Source organism: Chelonia mydas, chromosome 24 (assembly GCF_015237465.2).
Source record: "Chelonia mydas isolate rCheMyd1 chromosome 24, rCheMyd1.pri.v2, whole genome shotgun sequence".
NCBI lineage: Eukaryota > Metazoa > Chordata > Testudines > Cheloniidae > Chelonia > Chelonia mydas.
In genome coordinates, this window is record NC_051264.2 from 17,889,553 (window position 1) to 17,911,230 (window position 21,678).

General features: G+C 59.8%; 2 protein-coding genes across 2 annotated transcripts; both read left to right on the forward strand.

Moving 5' to 3' along the window:
- The first annotated feature begins 528 nt into the window (after positions 1-528).
- On the forward strand, positions 529-5,122 carry LOC102933084 (phospholipase A2 inhibitor and Ly6/PLAUR domain-containing protein). Its single transcript, XM_007053790.3, has 5 exons — positions 529-577; positions 925-1,041; positions 2,131-2,283; positions 2,840-2,980; positions 4,965-5,122. The coding sequence occupies exons 1-5, from the start codon at positions 529-531 to the stop codon at positions 5,120-5,122; spliced, it is 618 nt and encodes a 205-aa protein (XP_007053852.3).
- A 10,498-nt stretch (positions 5,123-15,620) lies between these two features.
- Positions 15,621-21,500, forward strand: LOC114020724 (phospholipase A2 inhibitor and Ly6/PLAUR domain-containing protein-like). The gene is made up of 4 exons (XM_043535606.1): positions 15,621-15,690; positions 17,846-17,995; positions 18,381-18,524; positions 20,840-21,500. The coding sequence occupies exons 1-4, from the start codon at positions 15,621-15,623 to the stop codon at positions 21,055-21,057; spliced, it is 582 nt and encodes a 193-aa protein (XP_043391541.1). The 3' UTR covers positions 21,058-21,500.
- Positions 21,501-21,678: the final 178 nt, after the last annotated feature.

The window sequence follows — 21,678 nt, forward strand, 5'->3', positions numbered from 1 at the left end:
CGGGGCTACATTCACCCCTCGATCTCGGCCCCCTGCCACATGCTGAGGCACCGGCTGGCCTGTGTCCCTCCTGGGCTCCCTGGGCTGGGGACAGGGAGAGCCCTTGGCTGGATTACGGGCTGGGGCAATACGGGGGTCAGGCCGCCCCGGTCAGGTGACAGGCTTCCCTTAAGGGGATCCCCCATATTCCACCCCCGGGCTCCCCAAACTCTCACCCCAACCCTGGCCCCCCTCCACCCACCCACAGATACCCCATGGTGGGAGACCGGCAGCCCCAGGCCTGTGGGTGCCACGTCCCCAGGCCGGGCGGGGTGCGTGGCAGGGATCGAAAGGGAGACGTGGCCGGCGGTGAGAGGTCCAGGCCAGGGTAATTGATGGCCCAGGAGCCGGATCCCTCCAGGAACTGGCTGTTCCCAGGCCCTGTTCCCTGCCCTGGCCCAGCCCCGGGGCTATAAATCCCCACTGGGCGCAGTGCTGGCTGCATCCGACGGCCAGCTGTGCTCGCTGCCCCGCGCTCTGCCCTGCACCATGGCGGCCCGCCTGGCCCTCTGCCTGCTGTCTGCGCTGCTGGCCACGGGTGAGTGCTAATATCTGTCCAGGACCAACCACCAGCTCCCACTCCCCTCCAGAGCTGGGGAGAGAACCCAGGAGTCCTGGCTCCCAGCCCCCCTGTTCTAACCCACTAGACCCCATTCCTCTCCCAGGGCTGGGGAGAGACTCCAGTAATCCTGGCTCCCAGCCCCCTGCTCTAACCACTAGACCCCACTCCCCACTCAGAGAACCCAGGAGTCCTGGCTCCCAGAACGGCAGCCCCAATCTAAGGTCCGCTAGTCAGCTGCTGCGCCCCCACTGGAACTATCCGTTAAGGGGGGGCTGATGGCCCTGCAGATTATCCCTCTCCCAAGTCCTCCCCTCTCTCCCCAGGTGGCTGCCTGAAGTGCGAACACTGCAGGAGCGCTGACAAGGTGTGCTCCGGAGAGCCGCAGGACTGCGCACCCTCCCAGACCGCCTGCCTCATCCTCACCTCGGAGACCAGAATCGGTGGGTGACGGCACCGTGCCCGGGCATTGCCCCTGCCCCGATGGGGAGGGGCTGGGCTCTGCTGCTGGCCAGCCAGCGGCACCCCCGTCGCACCAGGCACTGCCCAGACCTCAACTGAGATCGGGGCCCGTTGCGCTGGGAGCTGTGGAGTCAACTTGTGGAACTCCTTGCTCGAGGACGTTGTGAAGGCCAAGACAATAACAGGGTTCAAATAAGAACTAGATAAGTTCCTGGAGGACAGGTCCATCAATGGCTGTTAGCCAGGATGGGCAGGGATAGTGTCCCTGGCCTCTGTTTGCCAGCAGCTGGGAATGGGCCACAAGGGATGGGTCACTTGATGATTCCCTGTTCTGTTCATTCCCTCTGGGTAGGGTGGCCAACTTTCCAATTGCAGAAAACCAAACACCCCTGCCCCGCCCCCTTCCCAAGGCCCCACCCCTTCTCCAAGGCCACTCCATTCCCCCTCCCTCCGTCACTCACTCTCCCCCTCTCTTGTTCAATTTAACTGGGCAGGAGGTTGGGGTGTGGGAGGGGGTGAGGATTCCAGGGTGGGACCAGAAATGAGGGGTTTGGGGGGGGTCCAAGCTGGGGCAGGGGGTCGGGCTGTGGAGGGGGGGTGCGGGCGCTGGTGTGGGACTGGGGCTGAAGGGTTCAGCATGCCGGAGGGGGTGTCGGCTCTGGGAAGGAGTTTGGTTGTGGGAGGGGGTTCGAACCTGGGGCAGGGGATTGGGGTGTAGGAGGGGTTTTGGGGTGGGGGGTCCGGGCGGCACTGACCTCAGGTGGCTCCCAGAAGTGGCCGGCATGTCCGGCTCCTAGGTGGAGGCGCGGCCAGGTGGCTCTGTGCGCTGCCCCCATCCACAGGTGTCGCCCCCGCAGCTCTCATTGGCCATGGTTCCCAGCCAATGGGAGCGGCGGAGCCAGCACTCGGGGTGGGGGCAGCGCATGGAGCCCCTGTTAGGAGCCAGAGGGGGGACAGGCTGGCCGCTGCCAGGAGCCGAGCAGAGCCAGGGCAGGCAGGGAGCCTGCCTTAGCCCCGCTGTGCAGCAGCCCATCCGGCCCGGTGACGCCTCCCCCGCGTCTCGCCCCCAGGGCAGGAGCAGAAGCTGGGCACCTACAAGGGCTGCACCGAGACCAAGTTCTGTCCCCCGCGATCCTCCAGCCTCAGCGCCGCCTTCGGCCTGCGCGTGCGGAGCGCCGCCAAGTGCTGCCAGCGCGACCTGTGCAACAAGGGAGCCGCGAGGTGTACGGGACCAGTCGCCCGCCCGGCCCCCCCTCGAGCCACGAGACCCCGCTCCCCGGCCTGAGCCGGGGAGAGAACCCAGGAGTCCTGGCTCTCCTAGTTCCCATCGCTCTGACCCACGAGACCCCGCTCCCCTGCCTGAGCCGGGGAGAGAACCCAGGAGTCCTGGCTCTCCTAGTTCCCCCGCTCTGACCCACGAGACCCCGCTCCCCTGCCTGAGCCGGGGAGAGAACCCAGGAGTCCTGGCTCTCCTAGTTCCCCCGCTCTGACCCACGAGACCCCGCTCCCCTGCCTGAGCCGGGGAGAGAACCCAGGAGTCCTGGCTCTCCTAGTTCCCCCACTCTGACCCACGAGACCCCGCTCCCCTGCCTGAGCCGGGGAGAGAACCCAGGAGTCCTGGCTCCCAGCCCCCACCCACACTTCCCATTCCAACCCAGTACACCCCACTCCCATCTCAGATTCAGGAGTCTGCCGCTCTGACCATTAGGACACCCAGCCCCATCCCAAAGCCCTGCCCTGCTCCGAGCACGAACACTGACTGTGTCTCTCTGTCCCTAGTGCCACGGGCCCAGCCCAAGCCCAGCGGGCTGCAATGCCCGGGCTGCCTGTCAGAGGGCACCGAATGCCAGGCCAATGAGACCGTGAGCTGCCTGGGCCCCGAGAACCACTGCGTCTATTTTGCTGGATCCATCACAACCGGTAACCGCTCGGGGGAGACATTTGGGGCGGGGAAGGGCTCTTGCATCTAGCGGAGGACGGCAGGGCAAGGAGCGAGCGCGGGCGTTAACGCCAGGCACAGTCCAGTCAGAGATAAGGCCCCGTTGTAACAAGCTCCTGCGGGCTGGGGTGGGTTTGCCCCCGCAATGTGTCCTCTCTGGCACCTGCTTTAGTGGAACACAAGTCACTGACCTCCGTGCCGGGGGAGACTCACCGGGGCTCTGCGGGAGGGGAAACTAGCCAAGAACATTGTGAAATTAAGATGCAGGTGAGATTCAGAAGAAGAAAAACCCCTAGGGAAATTCCCCACCCGCGGGAAAGCTCGGGAAAGCTGGCCAGGCGGAGGGTGAGGTCCTGGCTTGGGGCCAGCCAGGTGAAGGGATGGAGGGTGCGGTCCCGGCTCGGGGTCAGCCAGGTGAAGGGATGGAGGGTGCGGTCCCGGCTCGGGGCCGGCCAGGTGAAGGGATGGAGGGTGCGGTCCTGGCTCGGGGCCAGCCAGGTGAAGGGATGGAGGGTGCGGTCCCGGCTTGGGGCCGGTCAGGTGAAGGGATGGAGGGTGAGGTCCCGGCTTGGGGCCAGCCAGGTGAACGGACGGAGGGTGAGGTCCCGGCTCGGGGCCGGTCAGGTGAACGGACGGAGGGTGACATCCCGGCTCGGGGCCGGCCAGGTGAACGGATGGAGGGTGCGGTCCCGGCTTGGGGCCGGTCAGGTGAAGGGATGGAGGGTGAGGTCCCGGCTCGGGGCCGGCCAGGTGAAGGGATGGAGAGTGAGGTCCCGGCTTGGGGCCAGCCAGGTGAACGGACGGAGGGTGAGGTCCCGGCTCGGGGCCGGTCAGGTGAACGGACGGAGGGTGAGGTCCCGGCTCGGGGCCAGCCAGGTGAAGGGATGGAGGGTGCGGTCCCGGCTCGGGGCCGGCCAGGTGAAGGGATGGAGGGTGAGGTCCCGGCTCGGGGCCGGTCAGGTGAACGGACGGAGGGTGAGGTCCCGGCTCGGGGCCGGTCAGGTGAACGGACGGAGGGTGACATCCCGGCTCGGGGCTGGCCAGGTGAAGGGATGGAGGGTGAGGTCCCGGCTCGGGGCCGGTCAGGTGAACGGACGGAGGGTGAGGTCCCTGCTCGGGGCCGGTCAGGTGAATGGACGGAGGGTGAGGTCCCGGCTCGGGGCCAGCCAGGTGAAGGGATGGAGGGTGAGGTCCCAGCTCGGGGCCGGTCAGGTGAACGGACGGAGGGTGAGGTCCCGGCTCGGGGCCGGTCAGGTGAACGGACGGAGGGTGACATCCCGGCTCGGGGCCGGCCAGGTGAACGGACGGAGGGTGAGGTCCCGGCTCGGGGCCGGCCAGGTGAACGGACGGAGGGTGAGGTCCCGGCTCGGGGCCGGCCAGGTGAAGGGATGGAGGGTGAGGTCCCGGCTCGGGGCCGGTCAGGTGAATGGACGGAGGGTGAGGTCCCGGCTCGGGGCCGGTCAGGTGAAGGGATGGAGGGTGAGGTCCCGGCTTGGGGCCAGCCAGGTGAACGGACGGAGGGTGAGGTCCCAGCTCGGGGCCGGTCAGGTGAACGGACGGAGGGTGACATCCCGGCTCGGGGCTGGCCAGGTGAACGGACGGAGGGTGAGGTCCCGGCTCGGGGCCGGCCAGGCGGAGGGTGAGGTCCCGGCTCGGGGCCGGCCAGGTGAACTGACGGGGGGTGAGGTCCTGGCTCAGGGCAGGCTGGTCAGGCTCTGGTAGCCCTGGGACCTGCATCCAGGGTACCCTGTGGCTGGCAGCATGGTACCCCCCCGGCACCCACAGGGCCTCCCACCTGGAGAGCTGTGGGGGGCGGAGGGGCTGGGATCAGGGCGTCCCCCTCCCCTCAGCGGGCAGGTGCCTGGCAGAGTTTGGTCGCAATCGAAGCACCTCGCGGGGGCTGTTCCCAGGGGACTCTCCGGGGCGTGATCCCCTCGGTGACGCCCTTCTCCACTCTGCTTCCAGGCACCCGGAATTACACCTATGCCGTGCGGGGCTGCGCCACGAAAAGCACCTGCACCAGCCAGGAGGGGGTGTACAAGCTGCCGGGGGTCTTCACCGACATTGTGATAACATCCGAATGCAGCCCGGCCCCCACCCCTGGCCCCAAGCAGGGCACTTAGCCCCCCACAGCCTGGGGCACACGGAGCCTGGCTGGGTGGTCGCTCCTGTCGTCGGCTCTCAGCATGATCCAGGGTCGAGCTCCAGCGTCGGGCGTGTGCCGCAGACGGCCGTGTTGGGGGGTGAGGGTGATTTCCTGGGAGAACGTCCCTGAATAAAGCATCACCAGAGGGCGAGGGGGAAAAGACGTGTGATTTTTTAACACTGGCGCTAAACTGGCGCAACAGGGTGTCACGGCCTCCCAGGTGGTGCCCTCTCCTGGCCCTGTACGGTCCCTGGGGGGACCCCCCTTCGGTGTGACAGCCCCTCTCGGGGGGCCACTCTCTCTCGGGGGTTAAGCCCCTCCACCTCCTGGAGCCGCACCTCTCTGAGCCTTAGCACGCCTGTCTCTCCACTCCCAGAGGGAATAATCCCCCCCCATCTCTCCACTCCCAGAGGGAATAATGCCCCCCCCAGCATCTCCCCACTCCCAGAGGGAATAATCCCCCCCGGCATCTCTCCACTCCCAGAGGGAATAATGCCCCCCCCCCAGCATCTCCCCACTCCCAGAGGGAATAATCCCCCCCCGCCCCGATCCCTCCACTCCCAGAAGGAATAATCCCCCCCCCATCTCTCCACTCCCAGAGGGAATAATCCCCCCCCGGCATCTCCCCACTCCCAGAGGGAATAATCCCCCCCGGCATCTCTCCACTCCCAGAGGGAATAATGCCCCCCCCGGCATCTCCCCACTCCCAGAGGGAATAATGCCCCCCCAGCATCTCCCCACTCCCAGAGGGAATAATGCCCCCCCGCCCCGATCTCCCCACTCCCAGAAGGAATAATCCCCCCCCAGCATCTCCCCACTCCCAGAGGGAATAATCCCCCCCGGCATCTCTCCACTCCCAGAGGGAATAATCCCCCCCGCCCCGCATCTCCCCACTCCCAGAGGGAATAATCCCCCCCCCAGCATCTCTCCACTCCCAGAGGGAATAATCCCCCCCGCCCCGATCTCCCCACTCCCAGAAGGAATAATCCCCCCCCATCTCCCCACTCCCAGAGGGAATAATCCCCCCCGGCATCTCTCCACTCCCAGAGGGAATAATGCCCCCCCCCAGCATCTCCCCACTCCCAGAGGGAATAATCCCCCCCCCCCCGGCATCTCTCCACTCCCAGAGGGAATAATCCCCCCGCCCCAGATCTCCCCACTCCCAGAAGGAATAATCCCCCCCCATCATCTCCCACTCCCAGAGGGAATAATGCCCCCCCCCAGCATCTCCCCACTCCCAGAGGGAATAATCCCCCCCCGATCTCCCCACTCCCAGAAGGAATAATCCCCCCCCGATCTCCCCACTCCCAGAGGGAATAATGCCCCCCCCGATCTCCCCACTCCCAGAGGGAATAATCCCCCCCCGATCTCCCCACTCCCAGGGGGAATAATGCCCCCCCATCTCTCCACTCCCAGAGGGAATAATGCCCCCCCCAGCATCTCCCCACTCCCAGAGGGAATAATCCCCCCCCCGATCTCCCCACTCCCAGAGGGAATAATCCCCCCCCGATCTCCCCACTCCCAGAAGGAATAATGCCCCCCCGCCCCGATCTCCCCACTCCCAGGGGGAATAATCCCCCCCCATCTCTCCACTCCCAGAGGGAATAATCCCCCCCCGATCTCCCCACTCCCAGAAGGAATAATGCCCCCCCCCAGCATCTCCCCACTCCCAGAGGGAATAATCCCCCCCCATCTCTCCACTCCCAGAGGGAATAATGCCCCCCCCAGCATCTCCCCACTCCCAGAGGGAATAATCCCCCCCCCAGCATCTCCCCACTCCCAGAGGGAATAATCCCCCCCCGATCTCCCCACTCCCAGAAGGAATAATGCCCCGTGTCCTCTAGCCCGGAGCGACTCTCAGCCAGGGTAACACAGGAGGGTTTATTGAGCATCTGAACCCAGCGCAGGAAACTCTCTGGCCTCAGGCCTGGCCTCCCCCAGCCCAGCCCAGCCCAGCCTAGGCTCCCCTGCACCCAGGGGGGCTCTGCCTGCTCCCTCCCTCCAGCATCGAGCCCCCCTGCTTCCCCGCTGGGCATCTGCTATCACTGGCCCCAAGCCCCCCCTCTGTCCATTGTCTCCTCTCCAGGGAAACGGGGTCGCCGGGGCCCCCTCTCCCCTCTTCTGTCCTCTGGCCCCTCTGGCTGGACCCGGCTGCTCCGGTCACCAGGGTCCCCGCAGCCCCTTGTGCTCCCACTGGCCAGACCCGGCTGCGACTCCCGAGCTGGGCTCCGGGTCCCCAGGTCCCCAGTCGCTGGGGTCTCCATTCTCCAGGCCATTGGCCGGGGCCCCAAGTTCCCTCGCTGGCCCTGTGTCCCCACAAACTCCCTCTCCCCTCCCCTCATTAAACCCGTAACACCCAGGGAAACTGAGTCCCACCCCCTCTGCATGCAACCCATTGGAAAAAACAAGGAAAAACCAAGAACCCCCCGCCCCCACTTCATCACACAGGGCCCCAATCTCGGCTGGGGTCTGGACAGCACCGACCACCGGGGGGACCCTGGACTCGATTGGGGTTGGGGCAGTACCTGACACAGGGGGACCCTGGTCTTGTGCAAGGTTTAGGCAGCGCCCAGGGAGTCTTGGCTGTGCCTGGTGTGAAGGGGTCTCCAGTCTTGTTTGGGGGCTGGGACCTGCCCCCCACACACCCAGAACCTCCCACACTGAGCGCCCCCCAGACCCTCTGACGAGCCCCTCCCCGTAGTTGAATCCCTCCCCTGCCAAGCCTCACCCCCTGCATGCGGATCCCGCCCCCCAGATCCTCCACGAGCCTGCCCCCCACCCCTTGTCCCCCCAAATATAGACATCAGACAACACCTATGGCTGCAACGGCCCTGATCTGGTGCCACTTTGTCACTCTGAGCCTCAGTTTCCCCTTCTGTGCAATCATCTTTTTCTTTGTCTGTTTAGATTGGAAGCTCTCCAGGGCAGGGGCTGGCTCTCAGTGTGTGTCTGGGCAGTGCCTGGCACAACAGGGATTCCCTGATCTCAGCCAAGGGGTCTGGGCAGAACCGGCATAATAGGGCCCCCAACCTCAGTTGGGGTCTGTGGCCTCTGGCACCCCATTGTGACACCCTGTACCCCAAAGCAACACCCTTGCACCTCCATATTTACCATGGTGATAGCATTGTGATGTGTTTTGTACACAGTCTGCCTTGTGAGGTATCATTCTAAAAGTCTTGATCTGTTGAGCATTAATATCCTGTTGGATTGTGTGTGCTAGCATTGTATGGGGAGTTATGACGTTTTGCTACGTGTGTGTTACTGAAATAGGTTGTGAGGTTGGGAACACCCACAACCAGCCTTTCAGGTGCAACAATGGAGCAGCCAGACAGTGTTGCCCATTGAAGGGACTCCACACTCCCAAGGACGACCCCAGGAACTGGATACGATGGAGACCTCTCAGGGAGAGCACAGAGACAATGGAGGCTGCTTGACTCACATCACAGCAGAAGCTCTTTCCAGCCAACTGGAGGAACCTGTAAAGGGGGGGAAGTGACGTCTTCACTTGTCTTCACTCCCCCCACAACCCAACACCTGCAAACACGTCTGGAGGACAAAGACTGAATGGGGGAGCGGGTCCCCGGGCTGGAAAGGAGAATCCCAGTCTGTGTATCAAGGATACTGTACTGTCAGGGTGAGACACGGCCTGATTCAAACCCTGGCTAGTTTCTAGAACTCAGCCTGTGATTTTACTTTTTATTTCGTAGGTGACCAGCTTCGATGTGCACACTCACTCCTTACAGTCACTGAACATCTCTGCATCTGCAGTTAATACATTGGTTTTATATTTTACCTATAACAGTGGGTTTTGCGTGAAGCGTTTGGGGAATCTGCACAAAAGCTGGTGCACGTCCACTTTCCTTTGTAGAAATGAACTTACACTGGCAGGCTTCTGACCAGGGTAGGACAGTACAGCCTTCTTCTTCAACACTTAGCCAGACAGTCGGCCATGGCAATCGTTCGCCATTTGGTCCGTTCCTGCACAACCGCAAAGGCTTGACGGCCTGAGAGTCCAACATTGGAACAGACTTGTTGAACCCATGTAATAGGGGATCTGCCTCTGGGCCGCCTCCACCCCTCGGTTGGTGGAATTTTATCCCAGATGTTACAAGCCACCTGGAGAACGGCGTTCACTGGAATGTCTTGTGGCATCCTTGGGACATGTCCGAAAAGCGTAAGGACCACCTGTAGACAGTGACCCCAGTAGTCTGTAGACCAGAGTGACCATAAACATCTGCATTACAGATGAAGTCATTCCACTTTATGCCCAGTATACGACGTTGACATTTTGTGTGGAAAGCCTCTAGCTTTGTCCAGTCTGCATGGCGGAGTGTCCATGTTTCACAGCCGTACAACAGTATGGGAAGGATACAGCTCGAATAAATCCTGAACTTGGTTGTCACACTAAGATGATGTGGATTCCATATCCGTTGTAAACAGCCCGTGGTAGATGCTGCAATGCCAATCTGATGGAGAACCTCCGTGTGAGAACTGGAGGTGCTGGTAAGTATAGAACCCAGATAGCAAAAGCTGGAAACTGATTTGACAGTTTCATTGTTCAAAGAGATTGGAGTCGCGGGTGGACCTGGTCCTAGATTTTGCAGTTTTGTCTTTGACCATGAAACATGGAGACCAACCTTCACTGACTTCTCCTCCATATGCTGGAGTGCCTCACAAAACCTGTCAGGGCTCCGTACTAAAAAACCAATGTCATCAGAGTAGTCAGGGTCTGTGAGCGAGAGATCACCAATCTCAGCGCCCGTGGACCTGACGGAATGCTGCATTATGAAATCCATTGCCCGACAAAAGAGTGCAGGGGCCAGAACGCAGCCCTGCCTGACACCAGACACTGATTTAAAAGGTGCTGATGTCCGGTTGCCCAGACGAACACGGGCAGTGGTTCCATTAAGCAGCTCTCTAATCAAGTCCAGCAGAGTGGTAGGGGCACCTACGCCCTTTAAGGCCTTCCATAACGCGACATGGTCTACTGAATCAAACGCAGCCTTAAGATCAACATATGCTACGTGCAGGTGCTTCCTGAACTCGCGGTGTATCTGTGACAACAAGTGAAGGGCCAAAATGGCATCTAACATGGACCTGTTCCTCGTAAAGCCTGCCTGTTGGGGATGATGCTTCCAATATAGCAAAGGCTCCAGGCATGCCAGAAAAACATGCACAAACACCTTCCCTGGAACGGGGAGCCAGGTGATCAGCCTGTGGCTCTTACATTCACTGCGCGGTGCCTTGCCCTGATGGAGTGAGATCCCAATCCTGTCCTTCCAGGCGGCTGGTAGGGCTCCAGTTCTCCACACCAGACGAAAGATGGCCAGAGGTGATTCTGCTCCTGAATCAACAGCAGCTCTGAGGGGATGCCATCGGCACCGGCTGTGGGTCCGTTTTTCAGTTTGGAGATGGCGCACTTCACTTCATCCAGTGTTGGTGCATCCATACAAACGTCTGGATCCGGAACCGCAGTGACGGCCAGATCATCCAGCTCTGAACAAGTGGCAGCTGGAGGACGGTTCAGGAGACTGTGAGAACGTTCCACCCAGCATGAGAGAATGAGATTTCCATGGATGGCCTCGGCTGCCATTCACGATGCAAAATACAAAATTCTGCATATTTATTTGTCAAATTAACACAATAGAATCATGTCAGTTTCAGTGATTTTGGTCATTTATTTCAAAATATCGGTCAGCAAGCATGGCCGTAACAATACAGACCAAAAAAGAATGATTCTGGTATTTTTGTTTTTTGGACAAATAGATTCCTTACGAGGCATTTTAATACAGAACTTTGTGTAATTCATTTAAACGACACAACAGACCTGTATGTCCCACACCCGTCAGAAGCAGGGCAAAGGCCAGGGGGACTGGGGTAACGGAGGAGCTGAGGGAGGGAGAAAAAGCCTGGGAGTGAATCTGGAGGCTGTTGGGGGGGGAGGTTTTTCTTTGGGGGAGGGGGATTGTTAGGGAGTTGGGGAGCCTCCCCCATGCAGACCCTGCCTGACCCCAAGCCTCTCCCGTTCAGTCAGGCACATTTGCCCCTGTCCCTGCACCCCCCATCCCCATGGGTCTCTACAGCCCCCCTCCCGCATCCCCAGGCTCAATGCTGGCCCCCCACTAGCTCCTGAGCCCCAGTCTGTGACCCCCCAGCAGCCCTGGGTGCCCCTCTGTACTATCCTGGCTCCGCAGGCAGGGGGCGGTGCTGAGCTCTGCTCGGGGGGGCAATTCTGCAGCCCTGGGCAGAGAATTTTGTGTTTTCCTGCCCCAGAAGCACTGCAGTCCCGCCCCGTGCCCACCAGAGGCCACTGTGGCCCGAGAACAACCGGCGGGAACGCAGATGGCTGGTCTGGCGCCAGAGCGGCCTCTGTGGGCACAGGGCGGAACTGCAGCGCTTCTTGGTCCAAATATATTTTATGCAGGGAAGTCCTGGTCCCAGATCTCCTGGGGAACCAGGAGCGCCCAGAAGCTGCTATCCTTGTAATTCCCCTCCACCACGCTGAGCTTCTAATCTGCTGGAGGGGGGGCTCAACCCCGAGTTTCAATCCCAGGCCTCGCCCCCACTCCACCCTTTCCCCGACACCCCCACCCTGCCCCGCCTCTTCCCACCCCCATTCTGCCACCTCCCCTGAGCGTGCCCTGCCTTCGCTCCCCCACCCCCAGTGCCTCCTGCACGCCTCGGAACAGCTGATCCACGGGGGGCAGGAGGCACTTGGAGGGAGGGGGAGGTTCTGATCGGTGGGGGGCAGGAGGTTCTGGGGGGGGAGGGGGAAGGTGGCTGCTCCAGGCTCTGCAGAACCAGGCAGGAAGCACATAAAGGCTGTCAGCATTAATGGCAGGGAACACCTTGGGTGGGAAGATACAGGGGCAGAAATGTCTGTGATCGGGAGGAGAACAGTAGGAGAGGGTGACATACTGCCAGGGCAGCTGGCAGAGCTTGTATCAGTAGCAGGCTACAAAATCCTTATAGAAACATATAGAAACTGAGGGGATAGAAGCTGTATTATCAGTGGGAGTGGTGGACAATAGCCCCATTGGTATGCCCATCGGTAATGATTTCTTCCTTGTACCTCAGGCTGTTAGGGGTCGTCCTGCCCTAAGAAGGAGCGTTCTGCTGGGACCCCAGAGGGGAAGGGCAAGGTCCCAGGACCTGCTGAACGAATGGGAGGGAGTCTCATTGATTCCTCTGCTGCTGGGGGGAAGCGGCCTGCTTCCAGGGGTGGGGGTGGTTGAGCCCCTCTCCTGCATTGCAGCTGGAGACCACACCAGCTCAGGAAGGGAGAGGGGTGTAGCACCTGTCAGTGACACAACTGCCCAAGCTGTTAGCTGTGAGCCCTACACAGGTGAACGGGGGATAGATCCCACTTAGAGAGAACAGAGCTGGGTGTCTTAGAGGGGGCCCAGAGGAGGAAACTGGGAAGGAATAGTGGGAACTGGGGAACTAACCTCCCGGAGGGGAGCGACCACACACCTGACCTCTCGGGATAGAGAGGGGGTGACGGAAGGTACCGCACTCCAGCTCCCAGGTTTTCAGGAGGCTGTTCCTGACGGGCTTGTGAAAACGAACTCTGGGCTGGTGTACACTGGTAACGCGAAAGCCCTGCCGTGGCAGCGCTGGAACGGGGCTTGCGTAGCCGCGGCAGAGAGCTCTGCCAGTGCTCTATTACCAGGAGGCGCGCGGCTCCCACCGCGGGGGCACTGTCTCCCCTGGCGCGTCACAGCCCAAGAGAGAAAGTTGCAGCTCTGTAAAGTGCCCGTGTAGACAAGCCTTCTGTCTCTTTAAGACAGGAGGCAGATCCTACTGACAGAGGAGAGGGGAGGAAGACACAGAATAGCAGTTTATTCCTCTTAGCCCAGACAGCCCAGCTCACAACCCTCTGGGAGAAGGGGCCAGGGAAGGTCCCGGTGCTGAGAGTGAGGATCACAGGGTAACCCCACGGGGCAGGTGGATTTTTTGCCTGGGCTGAGAAGCAGCTCCACAGAGGGCCAGCCAACCCGCAAAGCCCCCTGGCGTCCTCACCTCACCAGTCCCTGGAGTGCCAAACCCCCAAAGGCACGATGGGACTCAGTTCCCACACTGAAGGGGACACTGAAGGGAAAGAAAAACCAGTCACTGAACACATGCTAAGGTTTAGGGAGGAGTTGTAAGACACAGTGGGAATGGAACAAACCAGGCTGTCTAAACAGGAGGCATGGTATGAGAAAGATGCTTGGAAAGGCCCCCCTGTGATAAAAGATTTGGTGTTACTGTTAAATCTCATGATAAAACGTTAGATGGTAATGGTAAACCATACGAGAAGGAATTTGGTACGGATGGTAAATCCTGTGAAAAGATGCAACAGGCATGATTCTGGGGAAAAGCTTTTGGACATGCTAGGAGTGGTAAATAAGAACGCGCCCTGTGTGAAGAGGCCCTGTGGAAATACAACTTCTCAGCTACTACCTGGAAGCAGCCATGAAGCTTGGCACAGCAGAAAAACCATAATAAACCTGGCCTGCTGTGTGGAAGGGGAAACTGAGGCACACCACCTCATGGCATTGGTGGCTAAATGCCAAGATACCTACACTCCAGAAAACATTAATATCTCCACTGAGTTAACAGCAGTTGGAAAAGCACAATGCTTAACAATGCTGCACAGATACAAAGAGATGTTTTCTAGCAGGAGGCACACTGGCTTGCTTCTGAGATCACTAAACTGAGCCACAAAATGTTAAATGGGACACAGAACTTTGCAAGAGCTCGTGTGCGTAACGATATGAGGTTTAGCAACACTTGGAAGCTGTATGCTATGACTGAAAGAGAAACTTGGGCCCAAGGCCTCTGCATTAATCAGTGACTAACACTTCTGCAGTAAACTAAGCGGGGAGGTGTGACACTCTGCACCCCAAAACAACACCCCGGCACCCCTATATTTACCATGGTGATAGGATTATGTTGTGTTTTGTACACAGTCTGCCTTGTGAGGGATCATTTTAAAAGTCTTGATCTGTTGAACACTAATCTGTTGTTTAATCACAACTAATCTGTTGAACACTAAAGTTGGATTTCAGAGTAACAGCCGTGTTAGTCTGTATTCGTAAAAAGAAAAGGAGTACTTGTGGCACCTTAGAGACTAACCAGTTTATTTGAGCATGAGCTTTCGTGAGCTACAGCTCACTTCATCGGATGCATAGCATATCGTGGAAACTGCAGAAGACATTATATACACACAGAGACCATGAAACAAAACTTCCTCCCACCAAAGTTGGATTGTGTGTGCTGTCGTTGTATGGGGGAGCTATGGAGTTTTGCTGTTTTGCTGTTATTCAAATACTTTGTGAAATTGGAAACACCCACAACCAGCCTTTCAGGTACAACAGTGGAGAAACCAGACACTGATGATGGCCCATTTAGGGGACTCCACACTCCCAAGGACAAACCCAGGAACTGGATATGATGGTGATGATGATCGGCCCTGCTCAGAGGGAGCACAGAGACAGTGGGGGCTGCTTGACTCACATCACAGCAAAAGCTCTTTCCAGCCAGCTGGAGGAACCTGTAAAGGTGGGGAAGTGATGTCTTCACTTGTCCTCACTCCCCGCACAGCCCTCCCCCACAGTGATGGCTCGTGGCTTGGAGCACAGTGTCAGAGGTCAGGGCTCCTGGATTCTATTCTGGACTCTTCTGGGTGACCTTGGGGAAATCACTTTCCCCCCCCATGCCTCAGTATCCCCTCCCGTCCATGGTCAACTCACACCATGAGCCTTTGGGGGCAGGGCCCCTGCCATCTGTCTTTCCATCCATCCCCACATGCACTCCTCTCCTACCCATCCCTCCCATGCACCGCATTGAGATGAACAGAGCAGCTCCTCCCTCCACAGCAATGGGCTCAGGCTCTCAGCAGACTCAGGCAAACGTAAGGCACTTTTCTCCCCAACCACAAAGGCTAGAAATTTCCTTCTTATTTCTTTGAAAAGGGAAACTGTGATTCTGACTCAAACTGAGGAGCCAGGGGCCCAGGCAGGGATGTACCATAAAAAGCTAGCCACGTATGACACCTGGACTTTTACCCCATCGCTATTGCACTAGCTGTAAAACACCTCATAAAGGCAGCATCTTTCACACACTGCCCCATGCCACCTACTCATCCCTGCCTCTGTTTACCCAGCCGTTCCCCTTTTACTTCCCCACCCCACAGCAATTCGGCCCCTGCATGCAAATAACCCCACCCCCATTCCCTGGTGCCCTGCTCCAGGTTTGAGCCCATCCTTGTACTTTCCCCTTCACTGCACCACCCTGCCTCACTGGGGGATGGTGGGGATGGATGCATTGAAGACTGGGAGGTGCTCGGGGATGGGCAGCCACATGAGGTATTTTCATTCCCTGTGTTTCCTGGATCCCGTCTGGTGATTTCCCACATCCTGGCACCACTCCCTGCTCTGTGCATAAAACCTCCTGGCGGGGGAGCCGGCAGCATCAGAGACCCACGCGCCATGCCCGCCCCACGCGTCCTCTGCCTGCTTGCCGCTCTCCTGGCTGTGGCGGAGGCCCAGGGGACAGCAGGTGCGTCTCTGGCTTCCGGGGGAGCCGTGGTGCCGGGTGTGTTTCTGAGACACAGGGGGCACCTCAGCGGGACAGCCGCTCTGGGAAGTGGGGAGACGGAGGAGCGTGTGTGGGGATGGTTGGGTCATTGGATAGAAGGGAGTGTGGAGATGGATAGATGGATGGATGGGTGGGCCATGTAGTGAGGGAGGAAGAGATGGATGGTGTGACGAAGTGGCACTGTTCTTAATGTTTCCTCTGAATAGTGTGGGGGTGCCTCAGTTTCGCCTATGCAGTCCTTAAGTATCTAGGTGGTGGGGTAAGGGGGTATGATCATTGCAGAGCCCTAGAGGGCAGGTGTGTGCAGGGGTCTGGCCACAGACAATGGCCGACACCCTATTTCCTGGCCACTGATGGCCTGGGCCCTTCCCCCTGCAAGGTGAGAGCTAAAGGGTTGGAGAACAAAGGAATCAGGTGACCTCCTGGCCCGGGAAAGGGACAAAGCCCAGAGGAGAAGGGGCTGGAGGGAGTTTGAGTTGGGGGCTGGCTGGGACATGGAGTGAAGGGCAGACGTGTTGTCTGGCTCCCTGCCCCCAAAATGGACCCAGCTGAGGGGTCCTGTTCTCTGCACCTACAAGCTCTGTTTTAGACCATGTTCCTGTCGTCTAATAAACCTTCTGTTTTACTGGCTGGCTGAGAGTCACGTCCGACTGCGGAGTTGGGGGGCAGGACCCTCTGGCTTCCCCAAGACCCCTCCTGAGTGGACTTGCTGTGGGAAGTGCACGGAGGGGCAGAGGAGGCTGAATGCTCCGAGGTCAGACCCAGGAAGGTGGAAGCCGGGTGAGCTCTGTGTCCTGCAGACAGGCTGCTCCCAGAGAGGAGACTCCCCCAGAGTCCTGACTGGCTTCGTAGGGAGCAGTTCCAGAGCATCGCCCAGGGACTCCGTGACATCCTGCACACACCTGCCCTCGAGGGCTCTGCAATGATCATACACCCTTACCCCACCACCTAGATACTTAAGAACTGCATAGGGGAAACTGAGGCACCCCCACACTATTCAGAGGAAACATTAAGAACAGTCCCACTTCATCACAGGTGTGTAGGGGGATGGATGGAGGGGCGTGCCCTGCACAGCCTTGCAAAGCACAGAGGGAAACTGAGGCACTCCACTGCATCGTAGAAATAGGAGCTCAATTCCCACTTTGTCGCATCCCTCTGCACCCCAAACTGCTGCAGATACCGGCCGGTGCACCCTGCCCCTGCCAGCACCGATCCCAGGCACTGGCTTTAACGGGGGAGTGAGATCAACCCAGGCAAGGCCACCTCCACGAGCCCGAGGCCTGCGGGGACCGGACGGGAAAGGGGGGACGCTGGCACCAGAAATTAAAATGGAAACCCTGCTTTATTTCCCTCCTCACCAGATCCTGTCTTCTGTTACCAGTGCAGGAGAAATTCTGTGAGCAACTGCCCTGGTCAGCCACAGCCCTGCCCCGCTGGTCAGAGCACCTGCCTCAGTGTCTGGGAGGCAAACACACTGGACAAAGGTGGGTGGCGCTGACTTTCCACCATCGGTCTCCGCACCGACCGTTTGCTGGCTGTGGGCGGGGCGGGACACGCGCGCCAAGGGCTTAGCACACCTGGGCTCCAGGCCCCTCTCTGCCAGCCACCCTGTGTGACCTGGGACACACCACTTAGGCCCAGAGCTTCAAAGAGTTAGGTCCTGCTGAGGAGCTGTGCCTCAGTTTCCCCCATCTGTTCAATGGGGGTGACAGCCCTGCCCCATCCCACAAGGTGGCTGTGAGGATAAAACATTAAAGACGACGAGGGGTTCAGATACCATGGTGATGGGCGCCAGATAAGTATTTAGCTAGACATGCTGGGGAGGGTGGTTAAGAAGCTCCCCAGGGATGCGGTGGATGCGCCGTCCCTCGGCATCCCCCAGGTCAGGCTGGCTGCCCTCCTGGAAGATGCTTTCATCAAACACAGGTGATCGGGCCCCGTGTAGGGAGGACTTCTCCAGCCTGGGCCATGCGGCAGGTCAGACTAGATGCTGGGAATGGGCGCTTCTGGCCTGGGACGCCAGGAAAAGGGGTGAGGTGGCTCCCAGGAATCACCAGCCCTCGGGGCGCTGGTTTCATCTGTAAATAATTTTTGTAACTGTTTTGCTTCTAACCAGAAACGAAGGAAAATGCAGGCTATTCCTTCTCCTGTGTATCCTCCGCCACGCCCAGGAACATCTCCCTCTTCTTCGGGAACGGGGTCTTTGTGAAGATTCAATCCCAGACCTGCTCTACGAACAGCTGCAATATCGAGTTCCCTCCTGTCTGTACGTCTCTGTATCCCTCCCTGCTTGTTCCCAGTGGCCCAGGGAACGACTGAGTGTCAAACTGGTTCGGAAAAGGTTCTTTTCTGGAGACGGGTGGGGTCCCGTGTAGCACCTGGTGCCATAGGGGGGACCCTGATCTCAGGGGAGGGAGGCGTGCAGTGCCTGGCACAATGGGGGGCCCCCAGTAGCAGGCTGGGGGGGATCTATGCAGTGCCCAGTGCAATCAGGGCCCCTGCTCTGGGGAGTCTGTGCAGCTCTTGGCACAAGGGGGTCCCTGATCTCAGCTATTGCTGTGCTAGAAATAAGTGGTAACAAAGTAGAGAAGGCACCTGTCCGCAGCCCAGCCCGTCAACCCCCACTGACCCTCTCTTTGGGGGTCTTGCAGGGCCGATCATCAACACCGTCTACACGGGAGGCCGGTGCCCGATCTGCATTGCCCCGGGTCAGAGCAGCTGTTCCAGCACGGAGACCCTGCAGTGCGAGGGCCGTGCCAGCCAGTGCATTTCCATCAGCGGGCAGATCTCGGAAGGTGAGCGCCTGTCCCGGATTCCTTCCAGCCCCGGCTCTCCGGGCCCATCGGCACGAGGACAAAGGGAGGCCCGGGGCCGGGATTTCCAGTAGACCAGGCCCCCGCAGCCTCCCGGCAGTTCCCGCTTTACCTGGCTACGCACTTGGCCCAGCTCTGGGCAAGGCTCAGCCCCAGGCTCCCAATGGGGCCAGAGCCTCTTCTCACAGCCGGTGTCTTTGCAAGCGAGTTCGGAGCCACGCTCCCCTGTTCCAAAGCCAGCCGGCTTCCCCCTCTCCCTGTGGACATGGCTCTGACCCCTGTTTAAACCCAAACCCCGCTCCGTCCACACACAGAGCCCCCTGCCCCCTGTCCCCACCTGCCCCGCCCTGCCAGGCCAGCTCAGCCAGGGGAGCCTGCACCCCCACCCGCAGTGCAGCGGTGGTGGATTAGCCAATGGGCCGTCAGGGCCTGTGCCCAGCAGCCTCAGCCCATTGGGGGCCCCCTGGAAAATGGGCACCCCTGCGCCCCAAGCCCGGTGCCTGGCAGAAGTGCCAGGTGGCGGGGGAAGCCCCAGCGCCCGGATCCCGGCTGCGGCTGTGGCCCGGGGACTGGAAGAGCTCTCAGCCCCAGCTGGCGGCCGGACAGATCTTTCCTGGTCTTGGGGACGTGGGCGGGGGGCTGCAAGGGGGTGGGTGGACTGGGACAGGACTGTGGGTGGAACCGGGGCAGGGCCACGGGGGAAGGGGCAGAACAGGGGTGGGACTGCAGGCAGCAGGGGCGGGCCGGCCCCAGGGCCTGCACAGCCCAGCCTTCCCGGCGTCTCGCTGGCCACCATGAGCCTGAAGTAGCAACCGCCGCCCAGGGAAGAACAAGAGACGTCCACCATGCGGCTCCCCAGGGCCGGGCAGCTGAGCTCTCACCGCTGTGACCTGCCCTGGGGTCCCGGTTGCTGTCCCGTGGATGCCGTCCCTCCCCTCGCCGGGCGTTACAAATCCATGCCCGGTGGCTGGGGTTCTCTTCTGTCCAGGGCAGTTACCCGGCTAGCTGGCTGTCACGCTGTCTGGAGCGGCTCGTGACCGTGAGTGCCTATCTCAGGGCGGACTGACAGACCCAGGACAGACCCCCGAGCGGATGGCGTGTTCTCTGATACCATTTCACCAGGCGAGATTTCCTGGCTCGCTGAGCCAGTCTCACCGCGGAGTGACAGCCTGAGATGCTCCAGTTCTGTCTGGCCACCCAGACAAACGGCACTTATGAGCAATGGTCACTTCCACCAAAACTCACCCCACAGCAGGTTGCTCCCAGTCACTTATCCCAGCTCCGCTGGTACTTTCCATCTCACAGCAAAGGCGACGCTGGCAGCCAACTCTGCCGTCAACCACCTCCAGGTTTAGTAGCTAGTCAACGCGGTTATAGCAGGCACAATCGATGCCCAGGGGAGTCCGTCTGTAAGCCCCAACGGCAGCAACCTGCCAGGTTCCCCAGTGTCCCTCAGGGCTGCCCCGAATAACCCTGGGGAATCGCCGTCTTTGCGTCCAGCTATTCCGCCCCGGGAGACGCCAAACCGGCCAGAGATGCAGGATCTTTTCCTGAAGCCAAACTTCCAGCTCCCGCTCCCAGAGAACAAGCCGCCAGGGTCCCCACCCACGTGGGCTCTTCCTTCGATGGTGGAGAGCGAGGAACGCCCTCTGAGTCTTTACCTGCCCGTCCTCTCACGCAGTGGCCACTTGCTTTGGAATTAACCCTTCTCGGTTAGTTGCAGGGGAGACATGGTGTCAGCGTTTGCTGTGACATCAAGACAGGAGGCGGAGAAGTGCGAACGATGCGAGTAATGCCCCTTTCGTTTTCAGGAAGTTTCAGCGCCGAAGACACTGTTCTCGCCTCACCATCACTTTGACCTACACTGACCCACAAGTAAAGTGGCCTGAGGCTCTGACATGAGCTGGCACCTGCCTGCCAGTGTCACAGCGACCAGTTCCTGATACTCCATTCAGAGCAACTCCGACAGGCCCACTGCCTACGTCACCAGGCCTTAGCTAATGGGAGTTAAGAACTTGCCTTTTCCCCCAGGCCCAAGAGAACCCCGCAACCAGCAGGGAGTCTCCAGGCAGGCTCAAATCCACAGGTCCCAGGGGGTGACACATGCCCGTTCTGTCTCAACAAGGTGTTGACTCTGAAGCCTACTAATTACCATTGGCATCGTGGGTGCCACTCTGTGCTAAAGATGCAATGTGGGGGGGTTCCAGGCTGCAGGGTTGTGTGTGGGGGGGGTGGTTATGTTGGCTCAGCAGAGCTGGGATGCCCTGTGTCTGATCAGCGTCTCTGTCTCTGCACAGATAACATCACGATACCCTTTGCAGCCAGCGGCTGCGCTACCCCGAATGCCTGCGAACTCAAGAAGGGAGAGATTCTGAACTCGGGAGTGTTCACCTACACAATAGCACAGATTGAGTGTTACACGCCCAGCAGTGCTCAGCGGATGCTGGGCCCCTTCGTCCTGGGCAGCATCTTGCCCAGTCTGGCTGGGCTCCTGGCAGTGAAATTCCTCTCCTAATGCCCCCTCTGTGTTGCTCCCCCTCCGCCAGGGGGAGCCACCCCACAGCTGAATGATGCCCTCATGGTCCGTGGGTCTCTCTCCTCTCCCCACACCCACCCACGCCTCAGTTTCCCCATCTGTGCCCAAAGGATAATGAAGCTGAACTGCTTTTGCAAAGATCCAGGGAGTCAGGGCCCCAGGCAAAGCCCATTACAGCCAGAGTGGGAGGAGGGGGCGCGTGTGTCTCTGGACAGACTGTGACGTGCTGGGGAACAGCGCTGGGTCTTATTGTATTCCACAGCAGCCCCTGAGAGACCAGCGTGGGGACAGAACTGGGGACAGCCTGGGCTCCCAGCCCCCACTGCTCGACCCCATCAGCCCCCACTCCTCTCCCAGAGCTGGGATAGAACCCAGGAGTCCTGGCTCCCAGCCACCCCGCTCTAACCACGGCACACCACTCCCTTCGGAGAGCCAGGGATAGAACCCAGGAGCCCTGACACCCAGCACTTCCTGATTTAACGCTATCTATTTCCAGAAGTAAAGGCACTGAATAAAGCTGGGTCCTAAACTGAAATTCCCCAGAGCTCGTGTGTGTGTTTGGACAAGTTGCCGCACCGCTGCCCGCATCTGCACTGAACC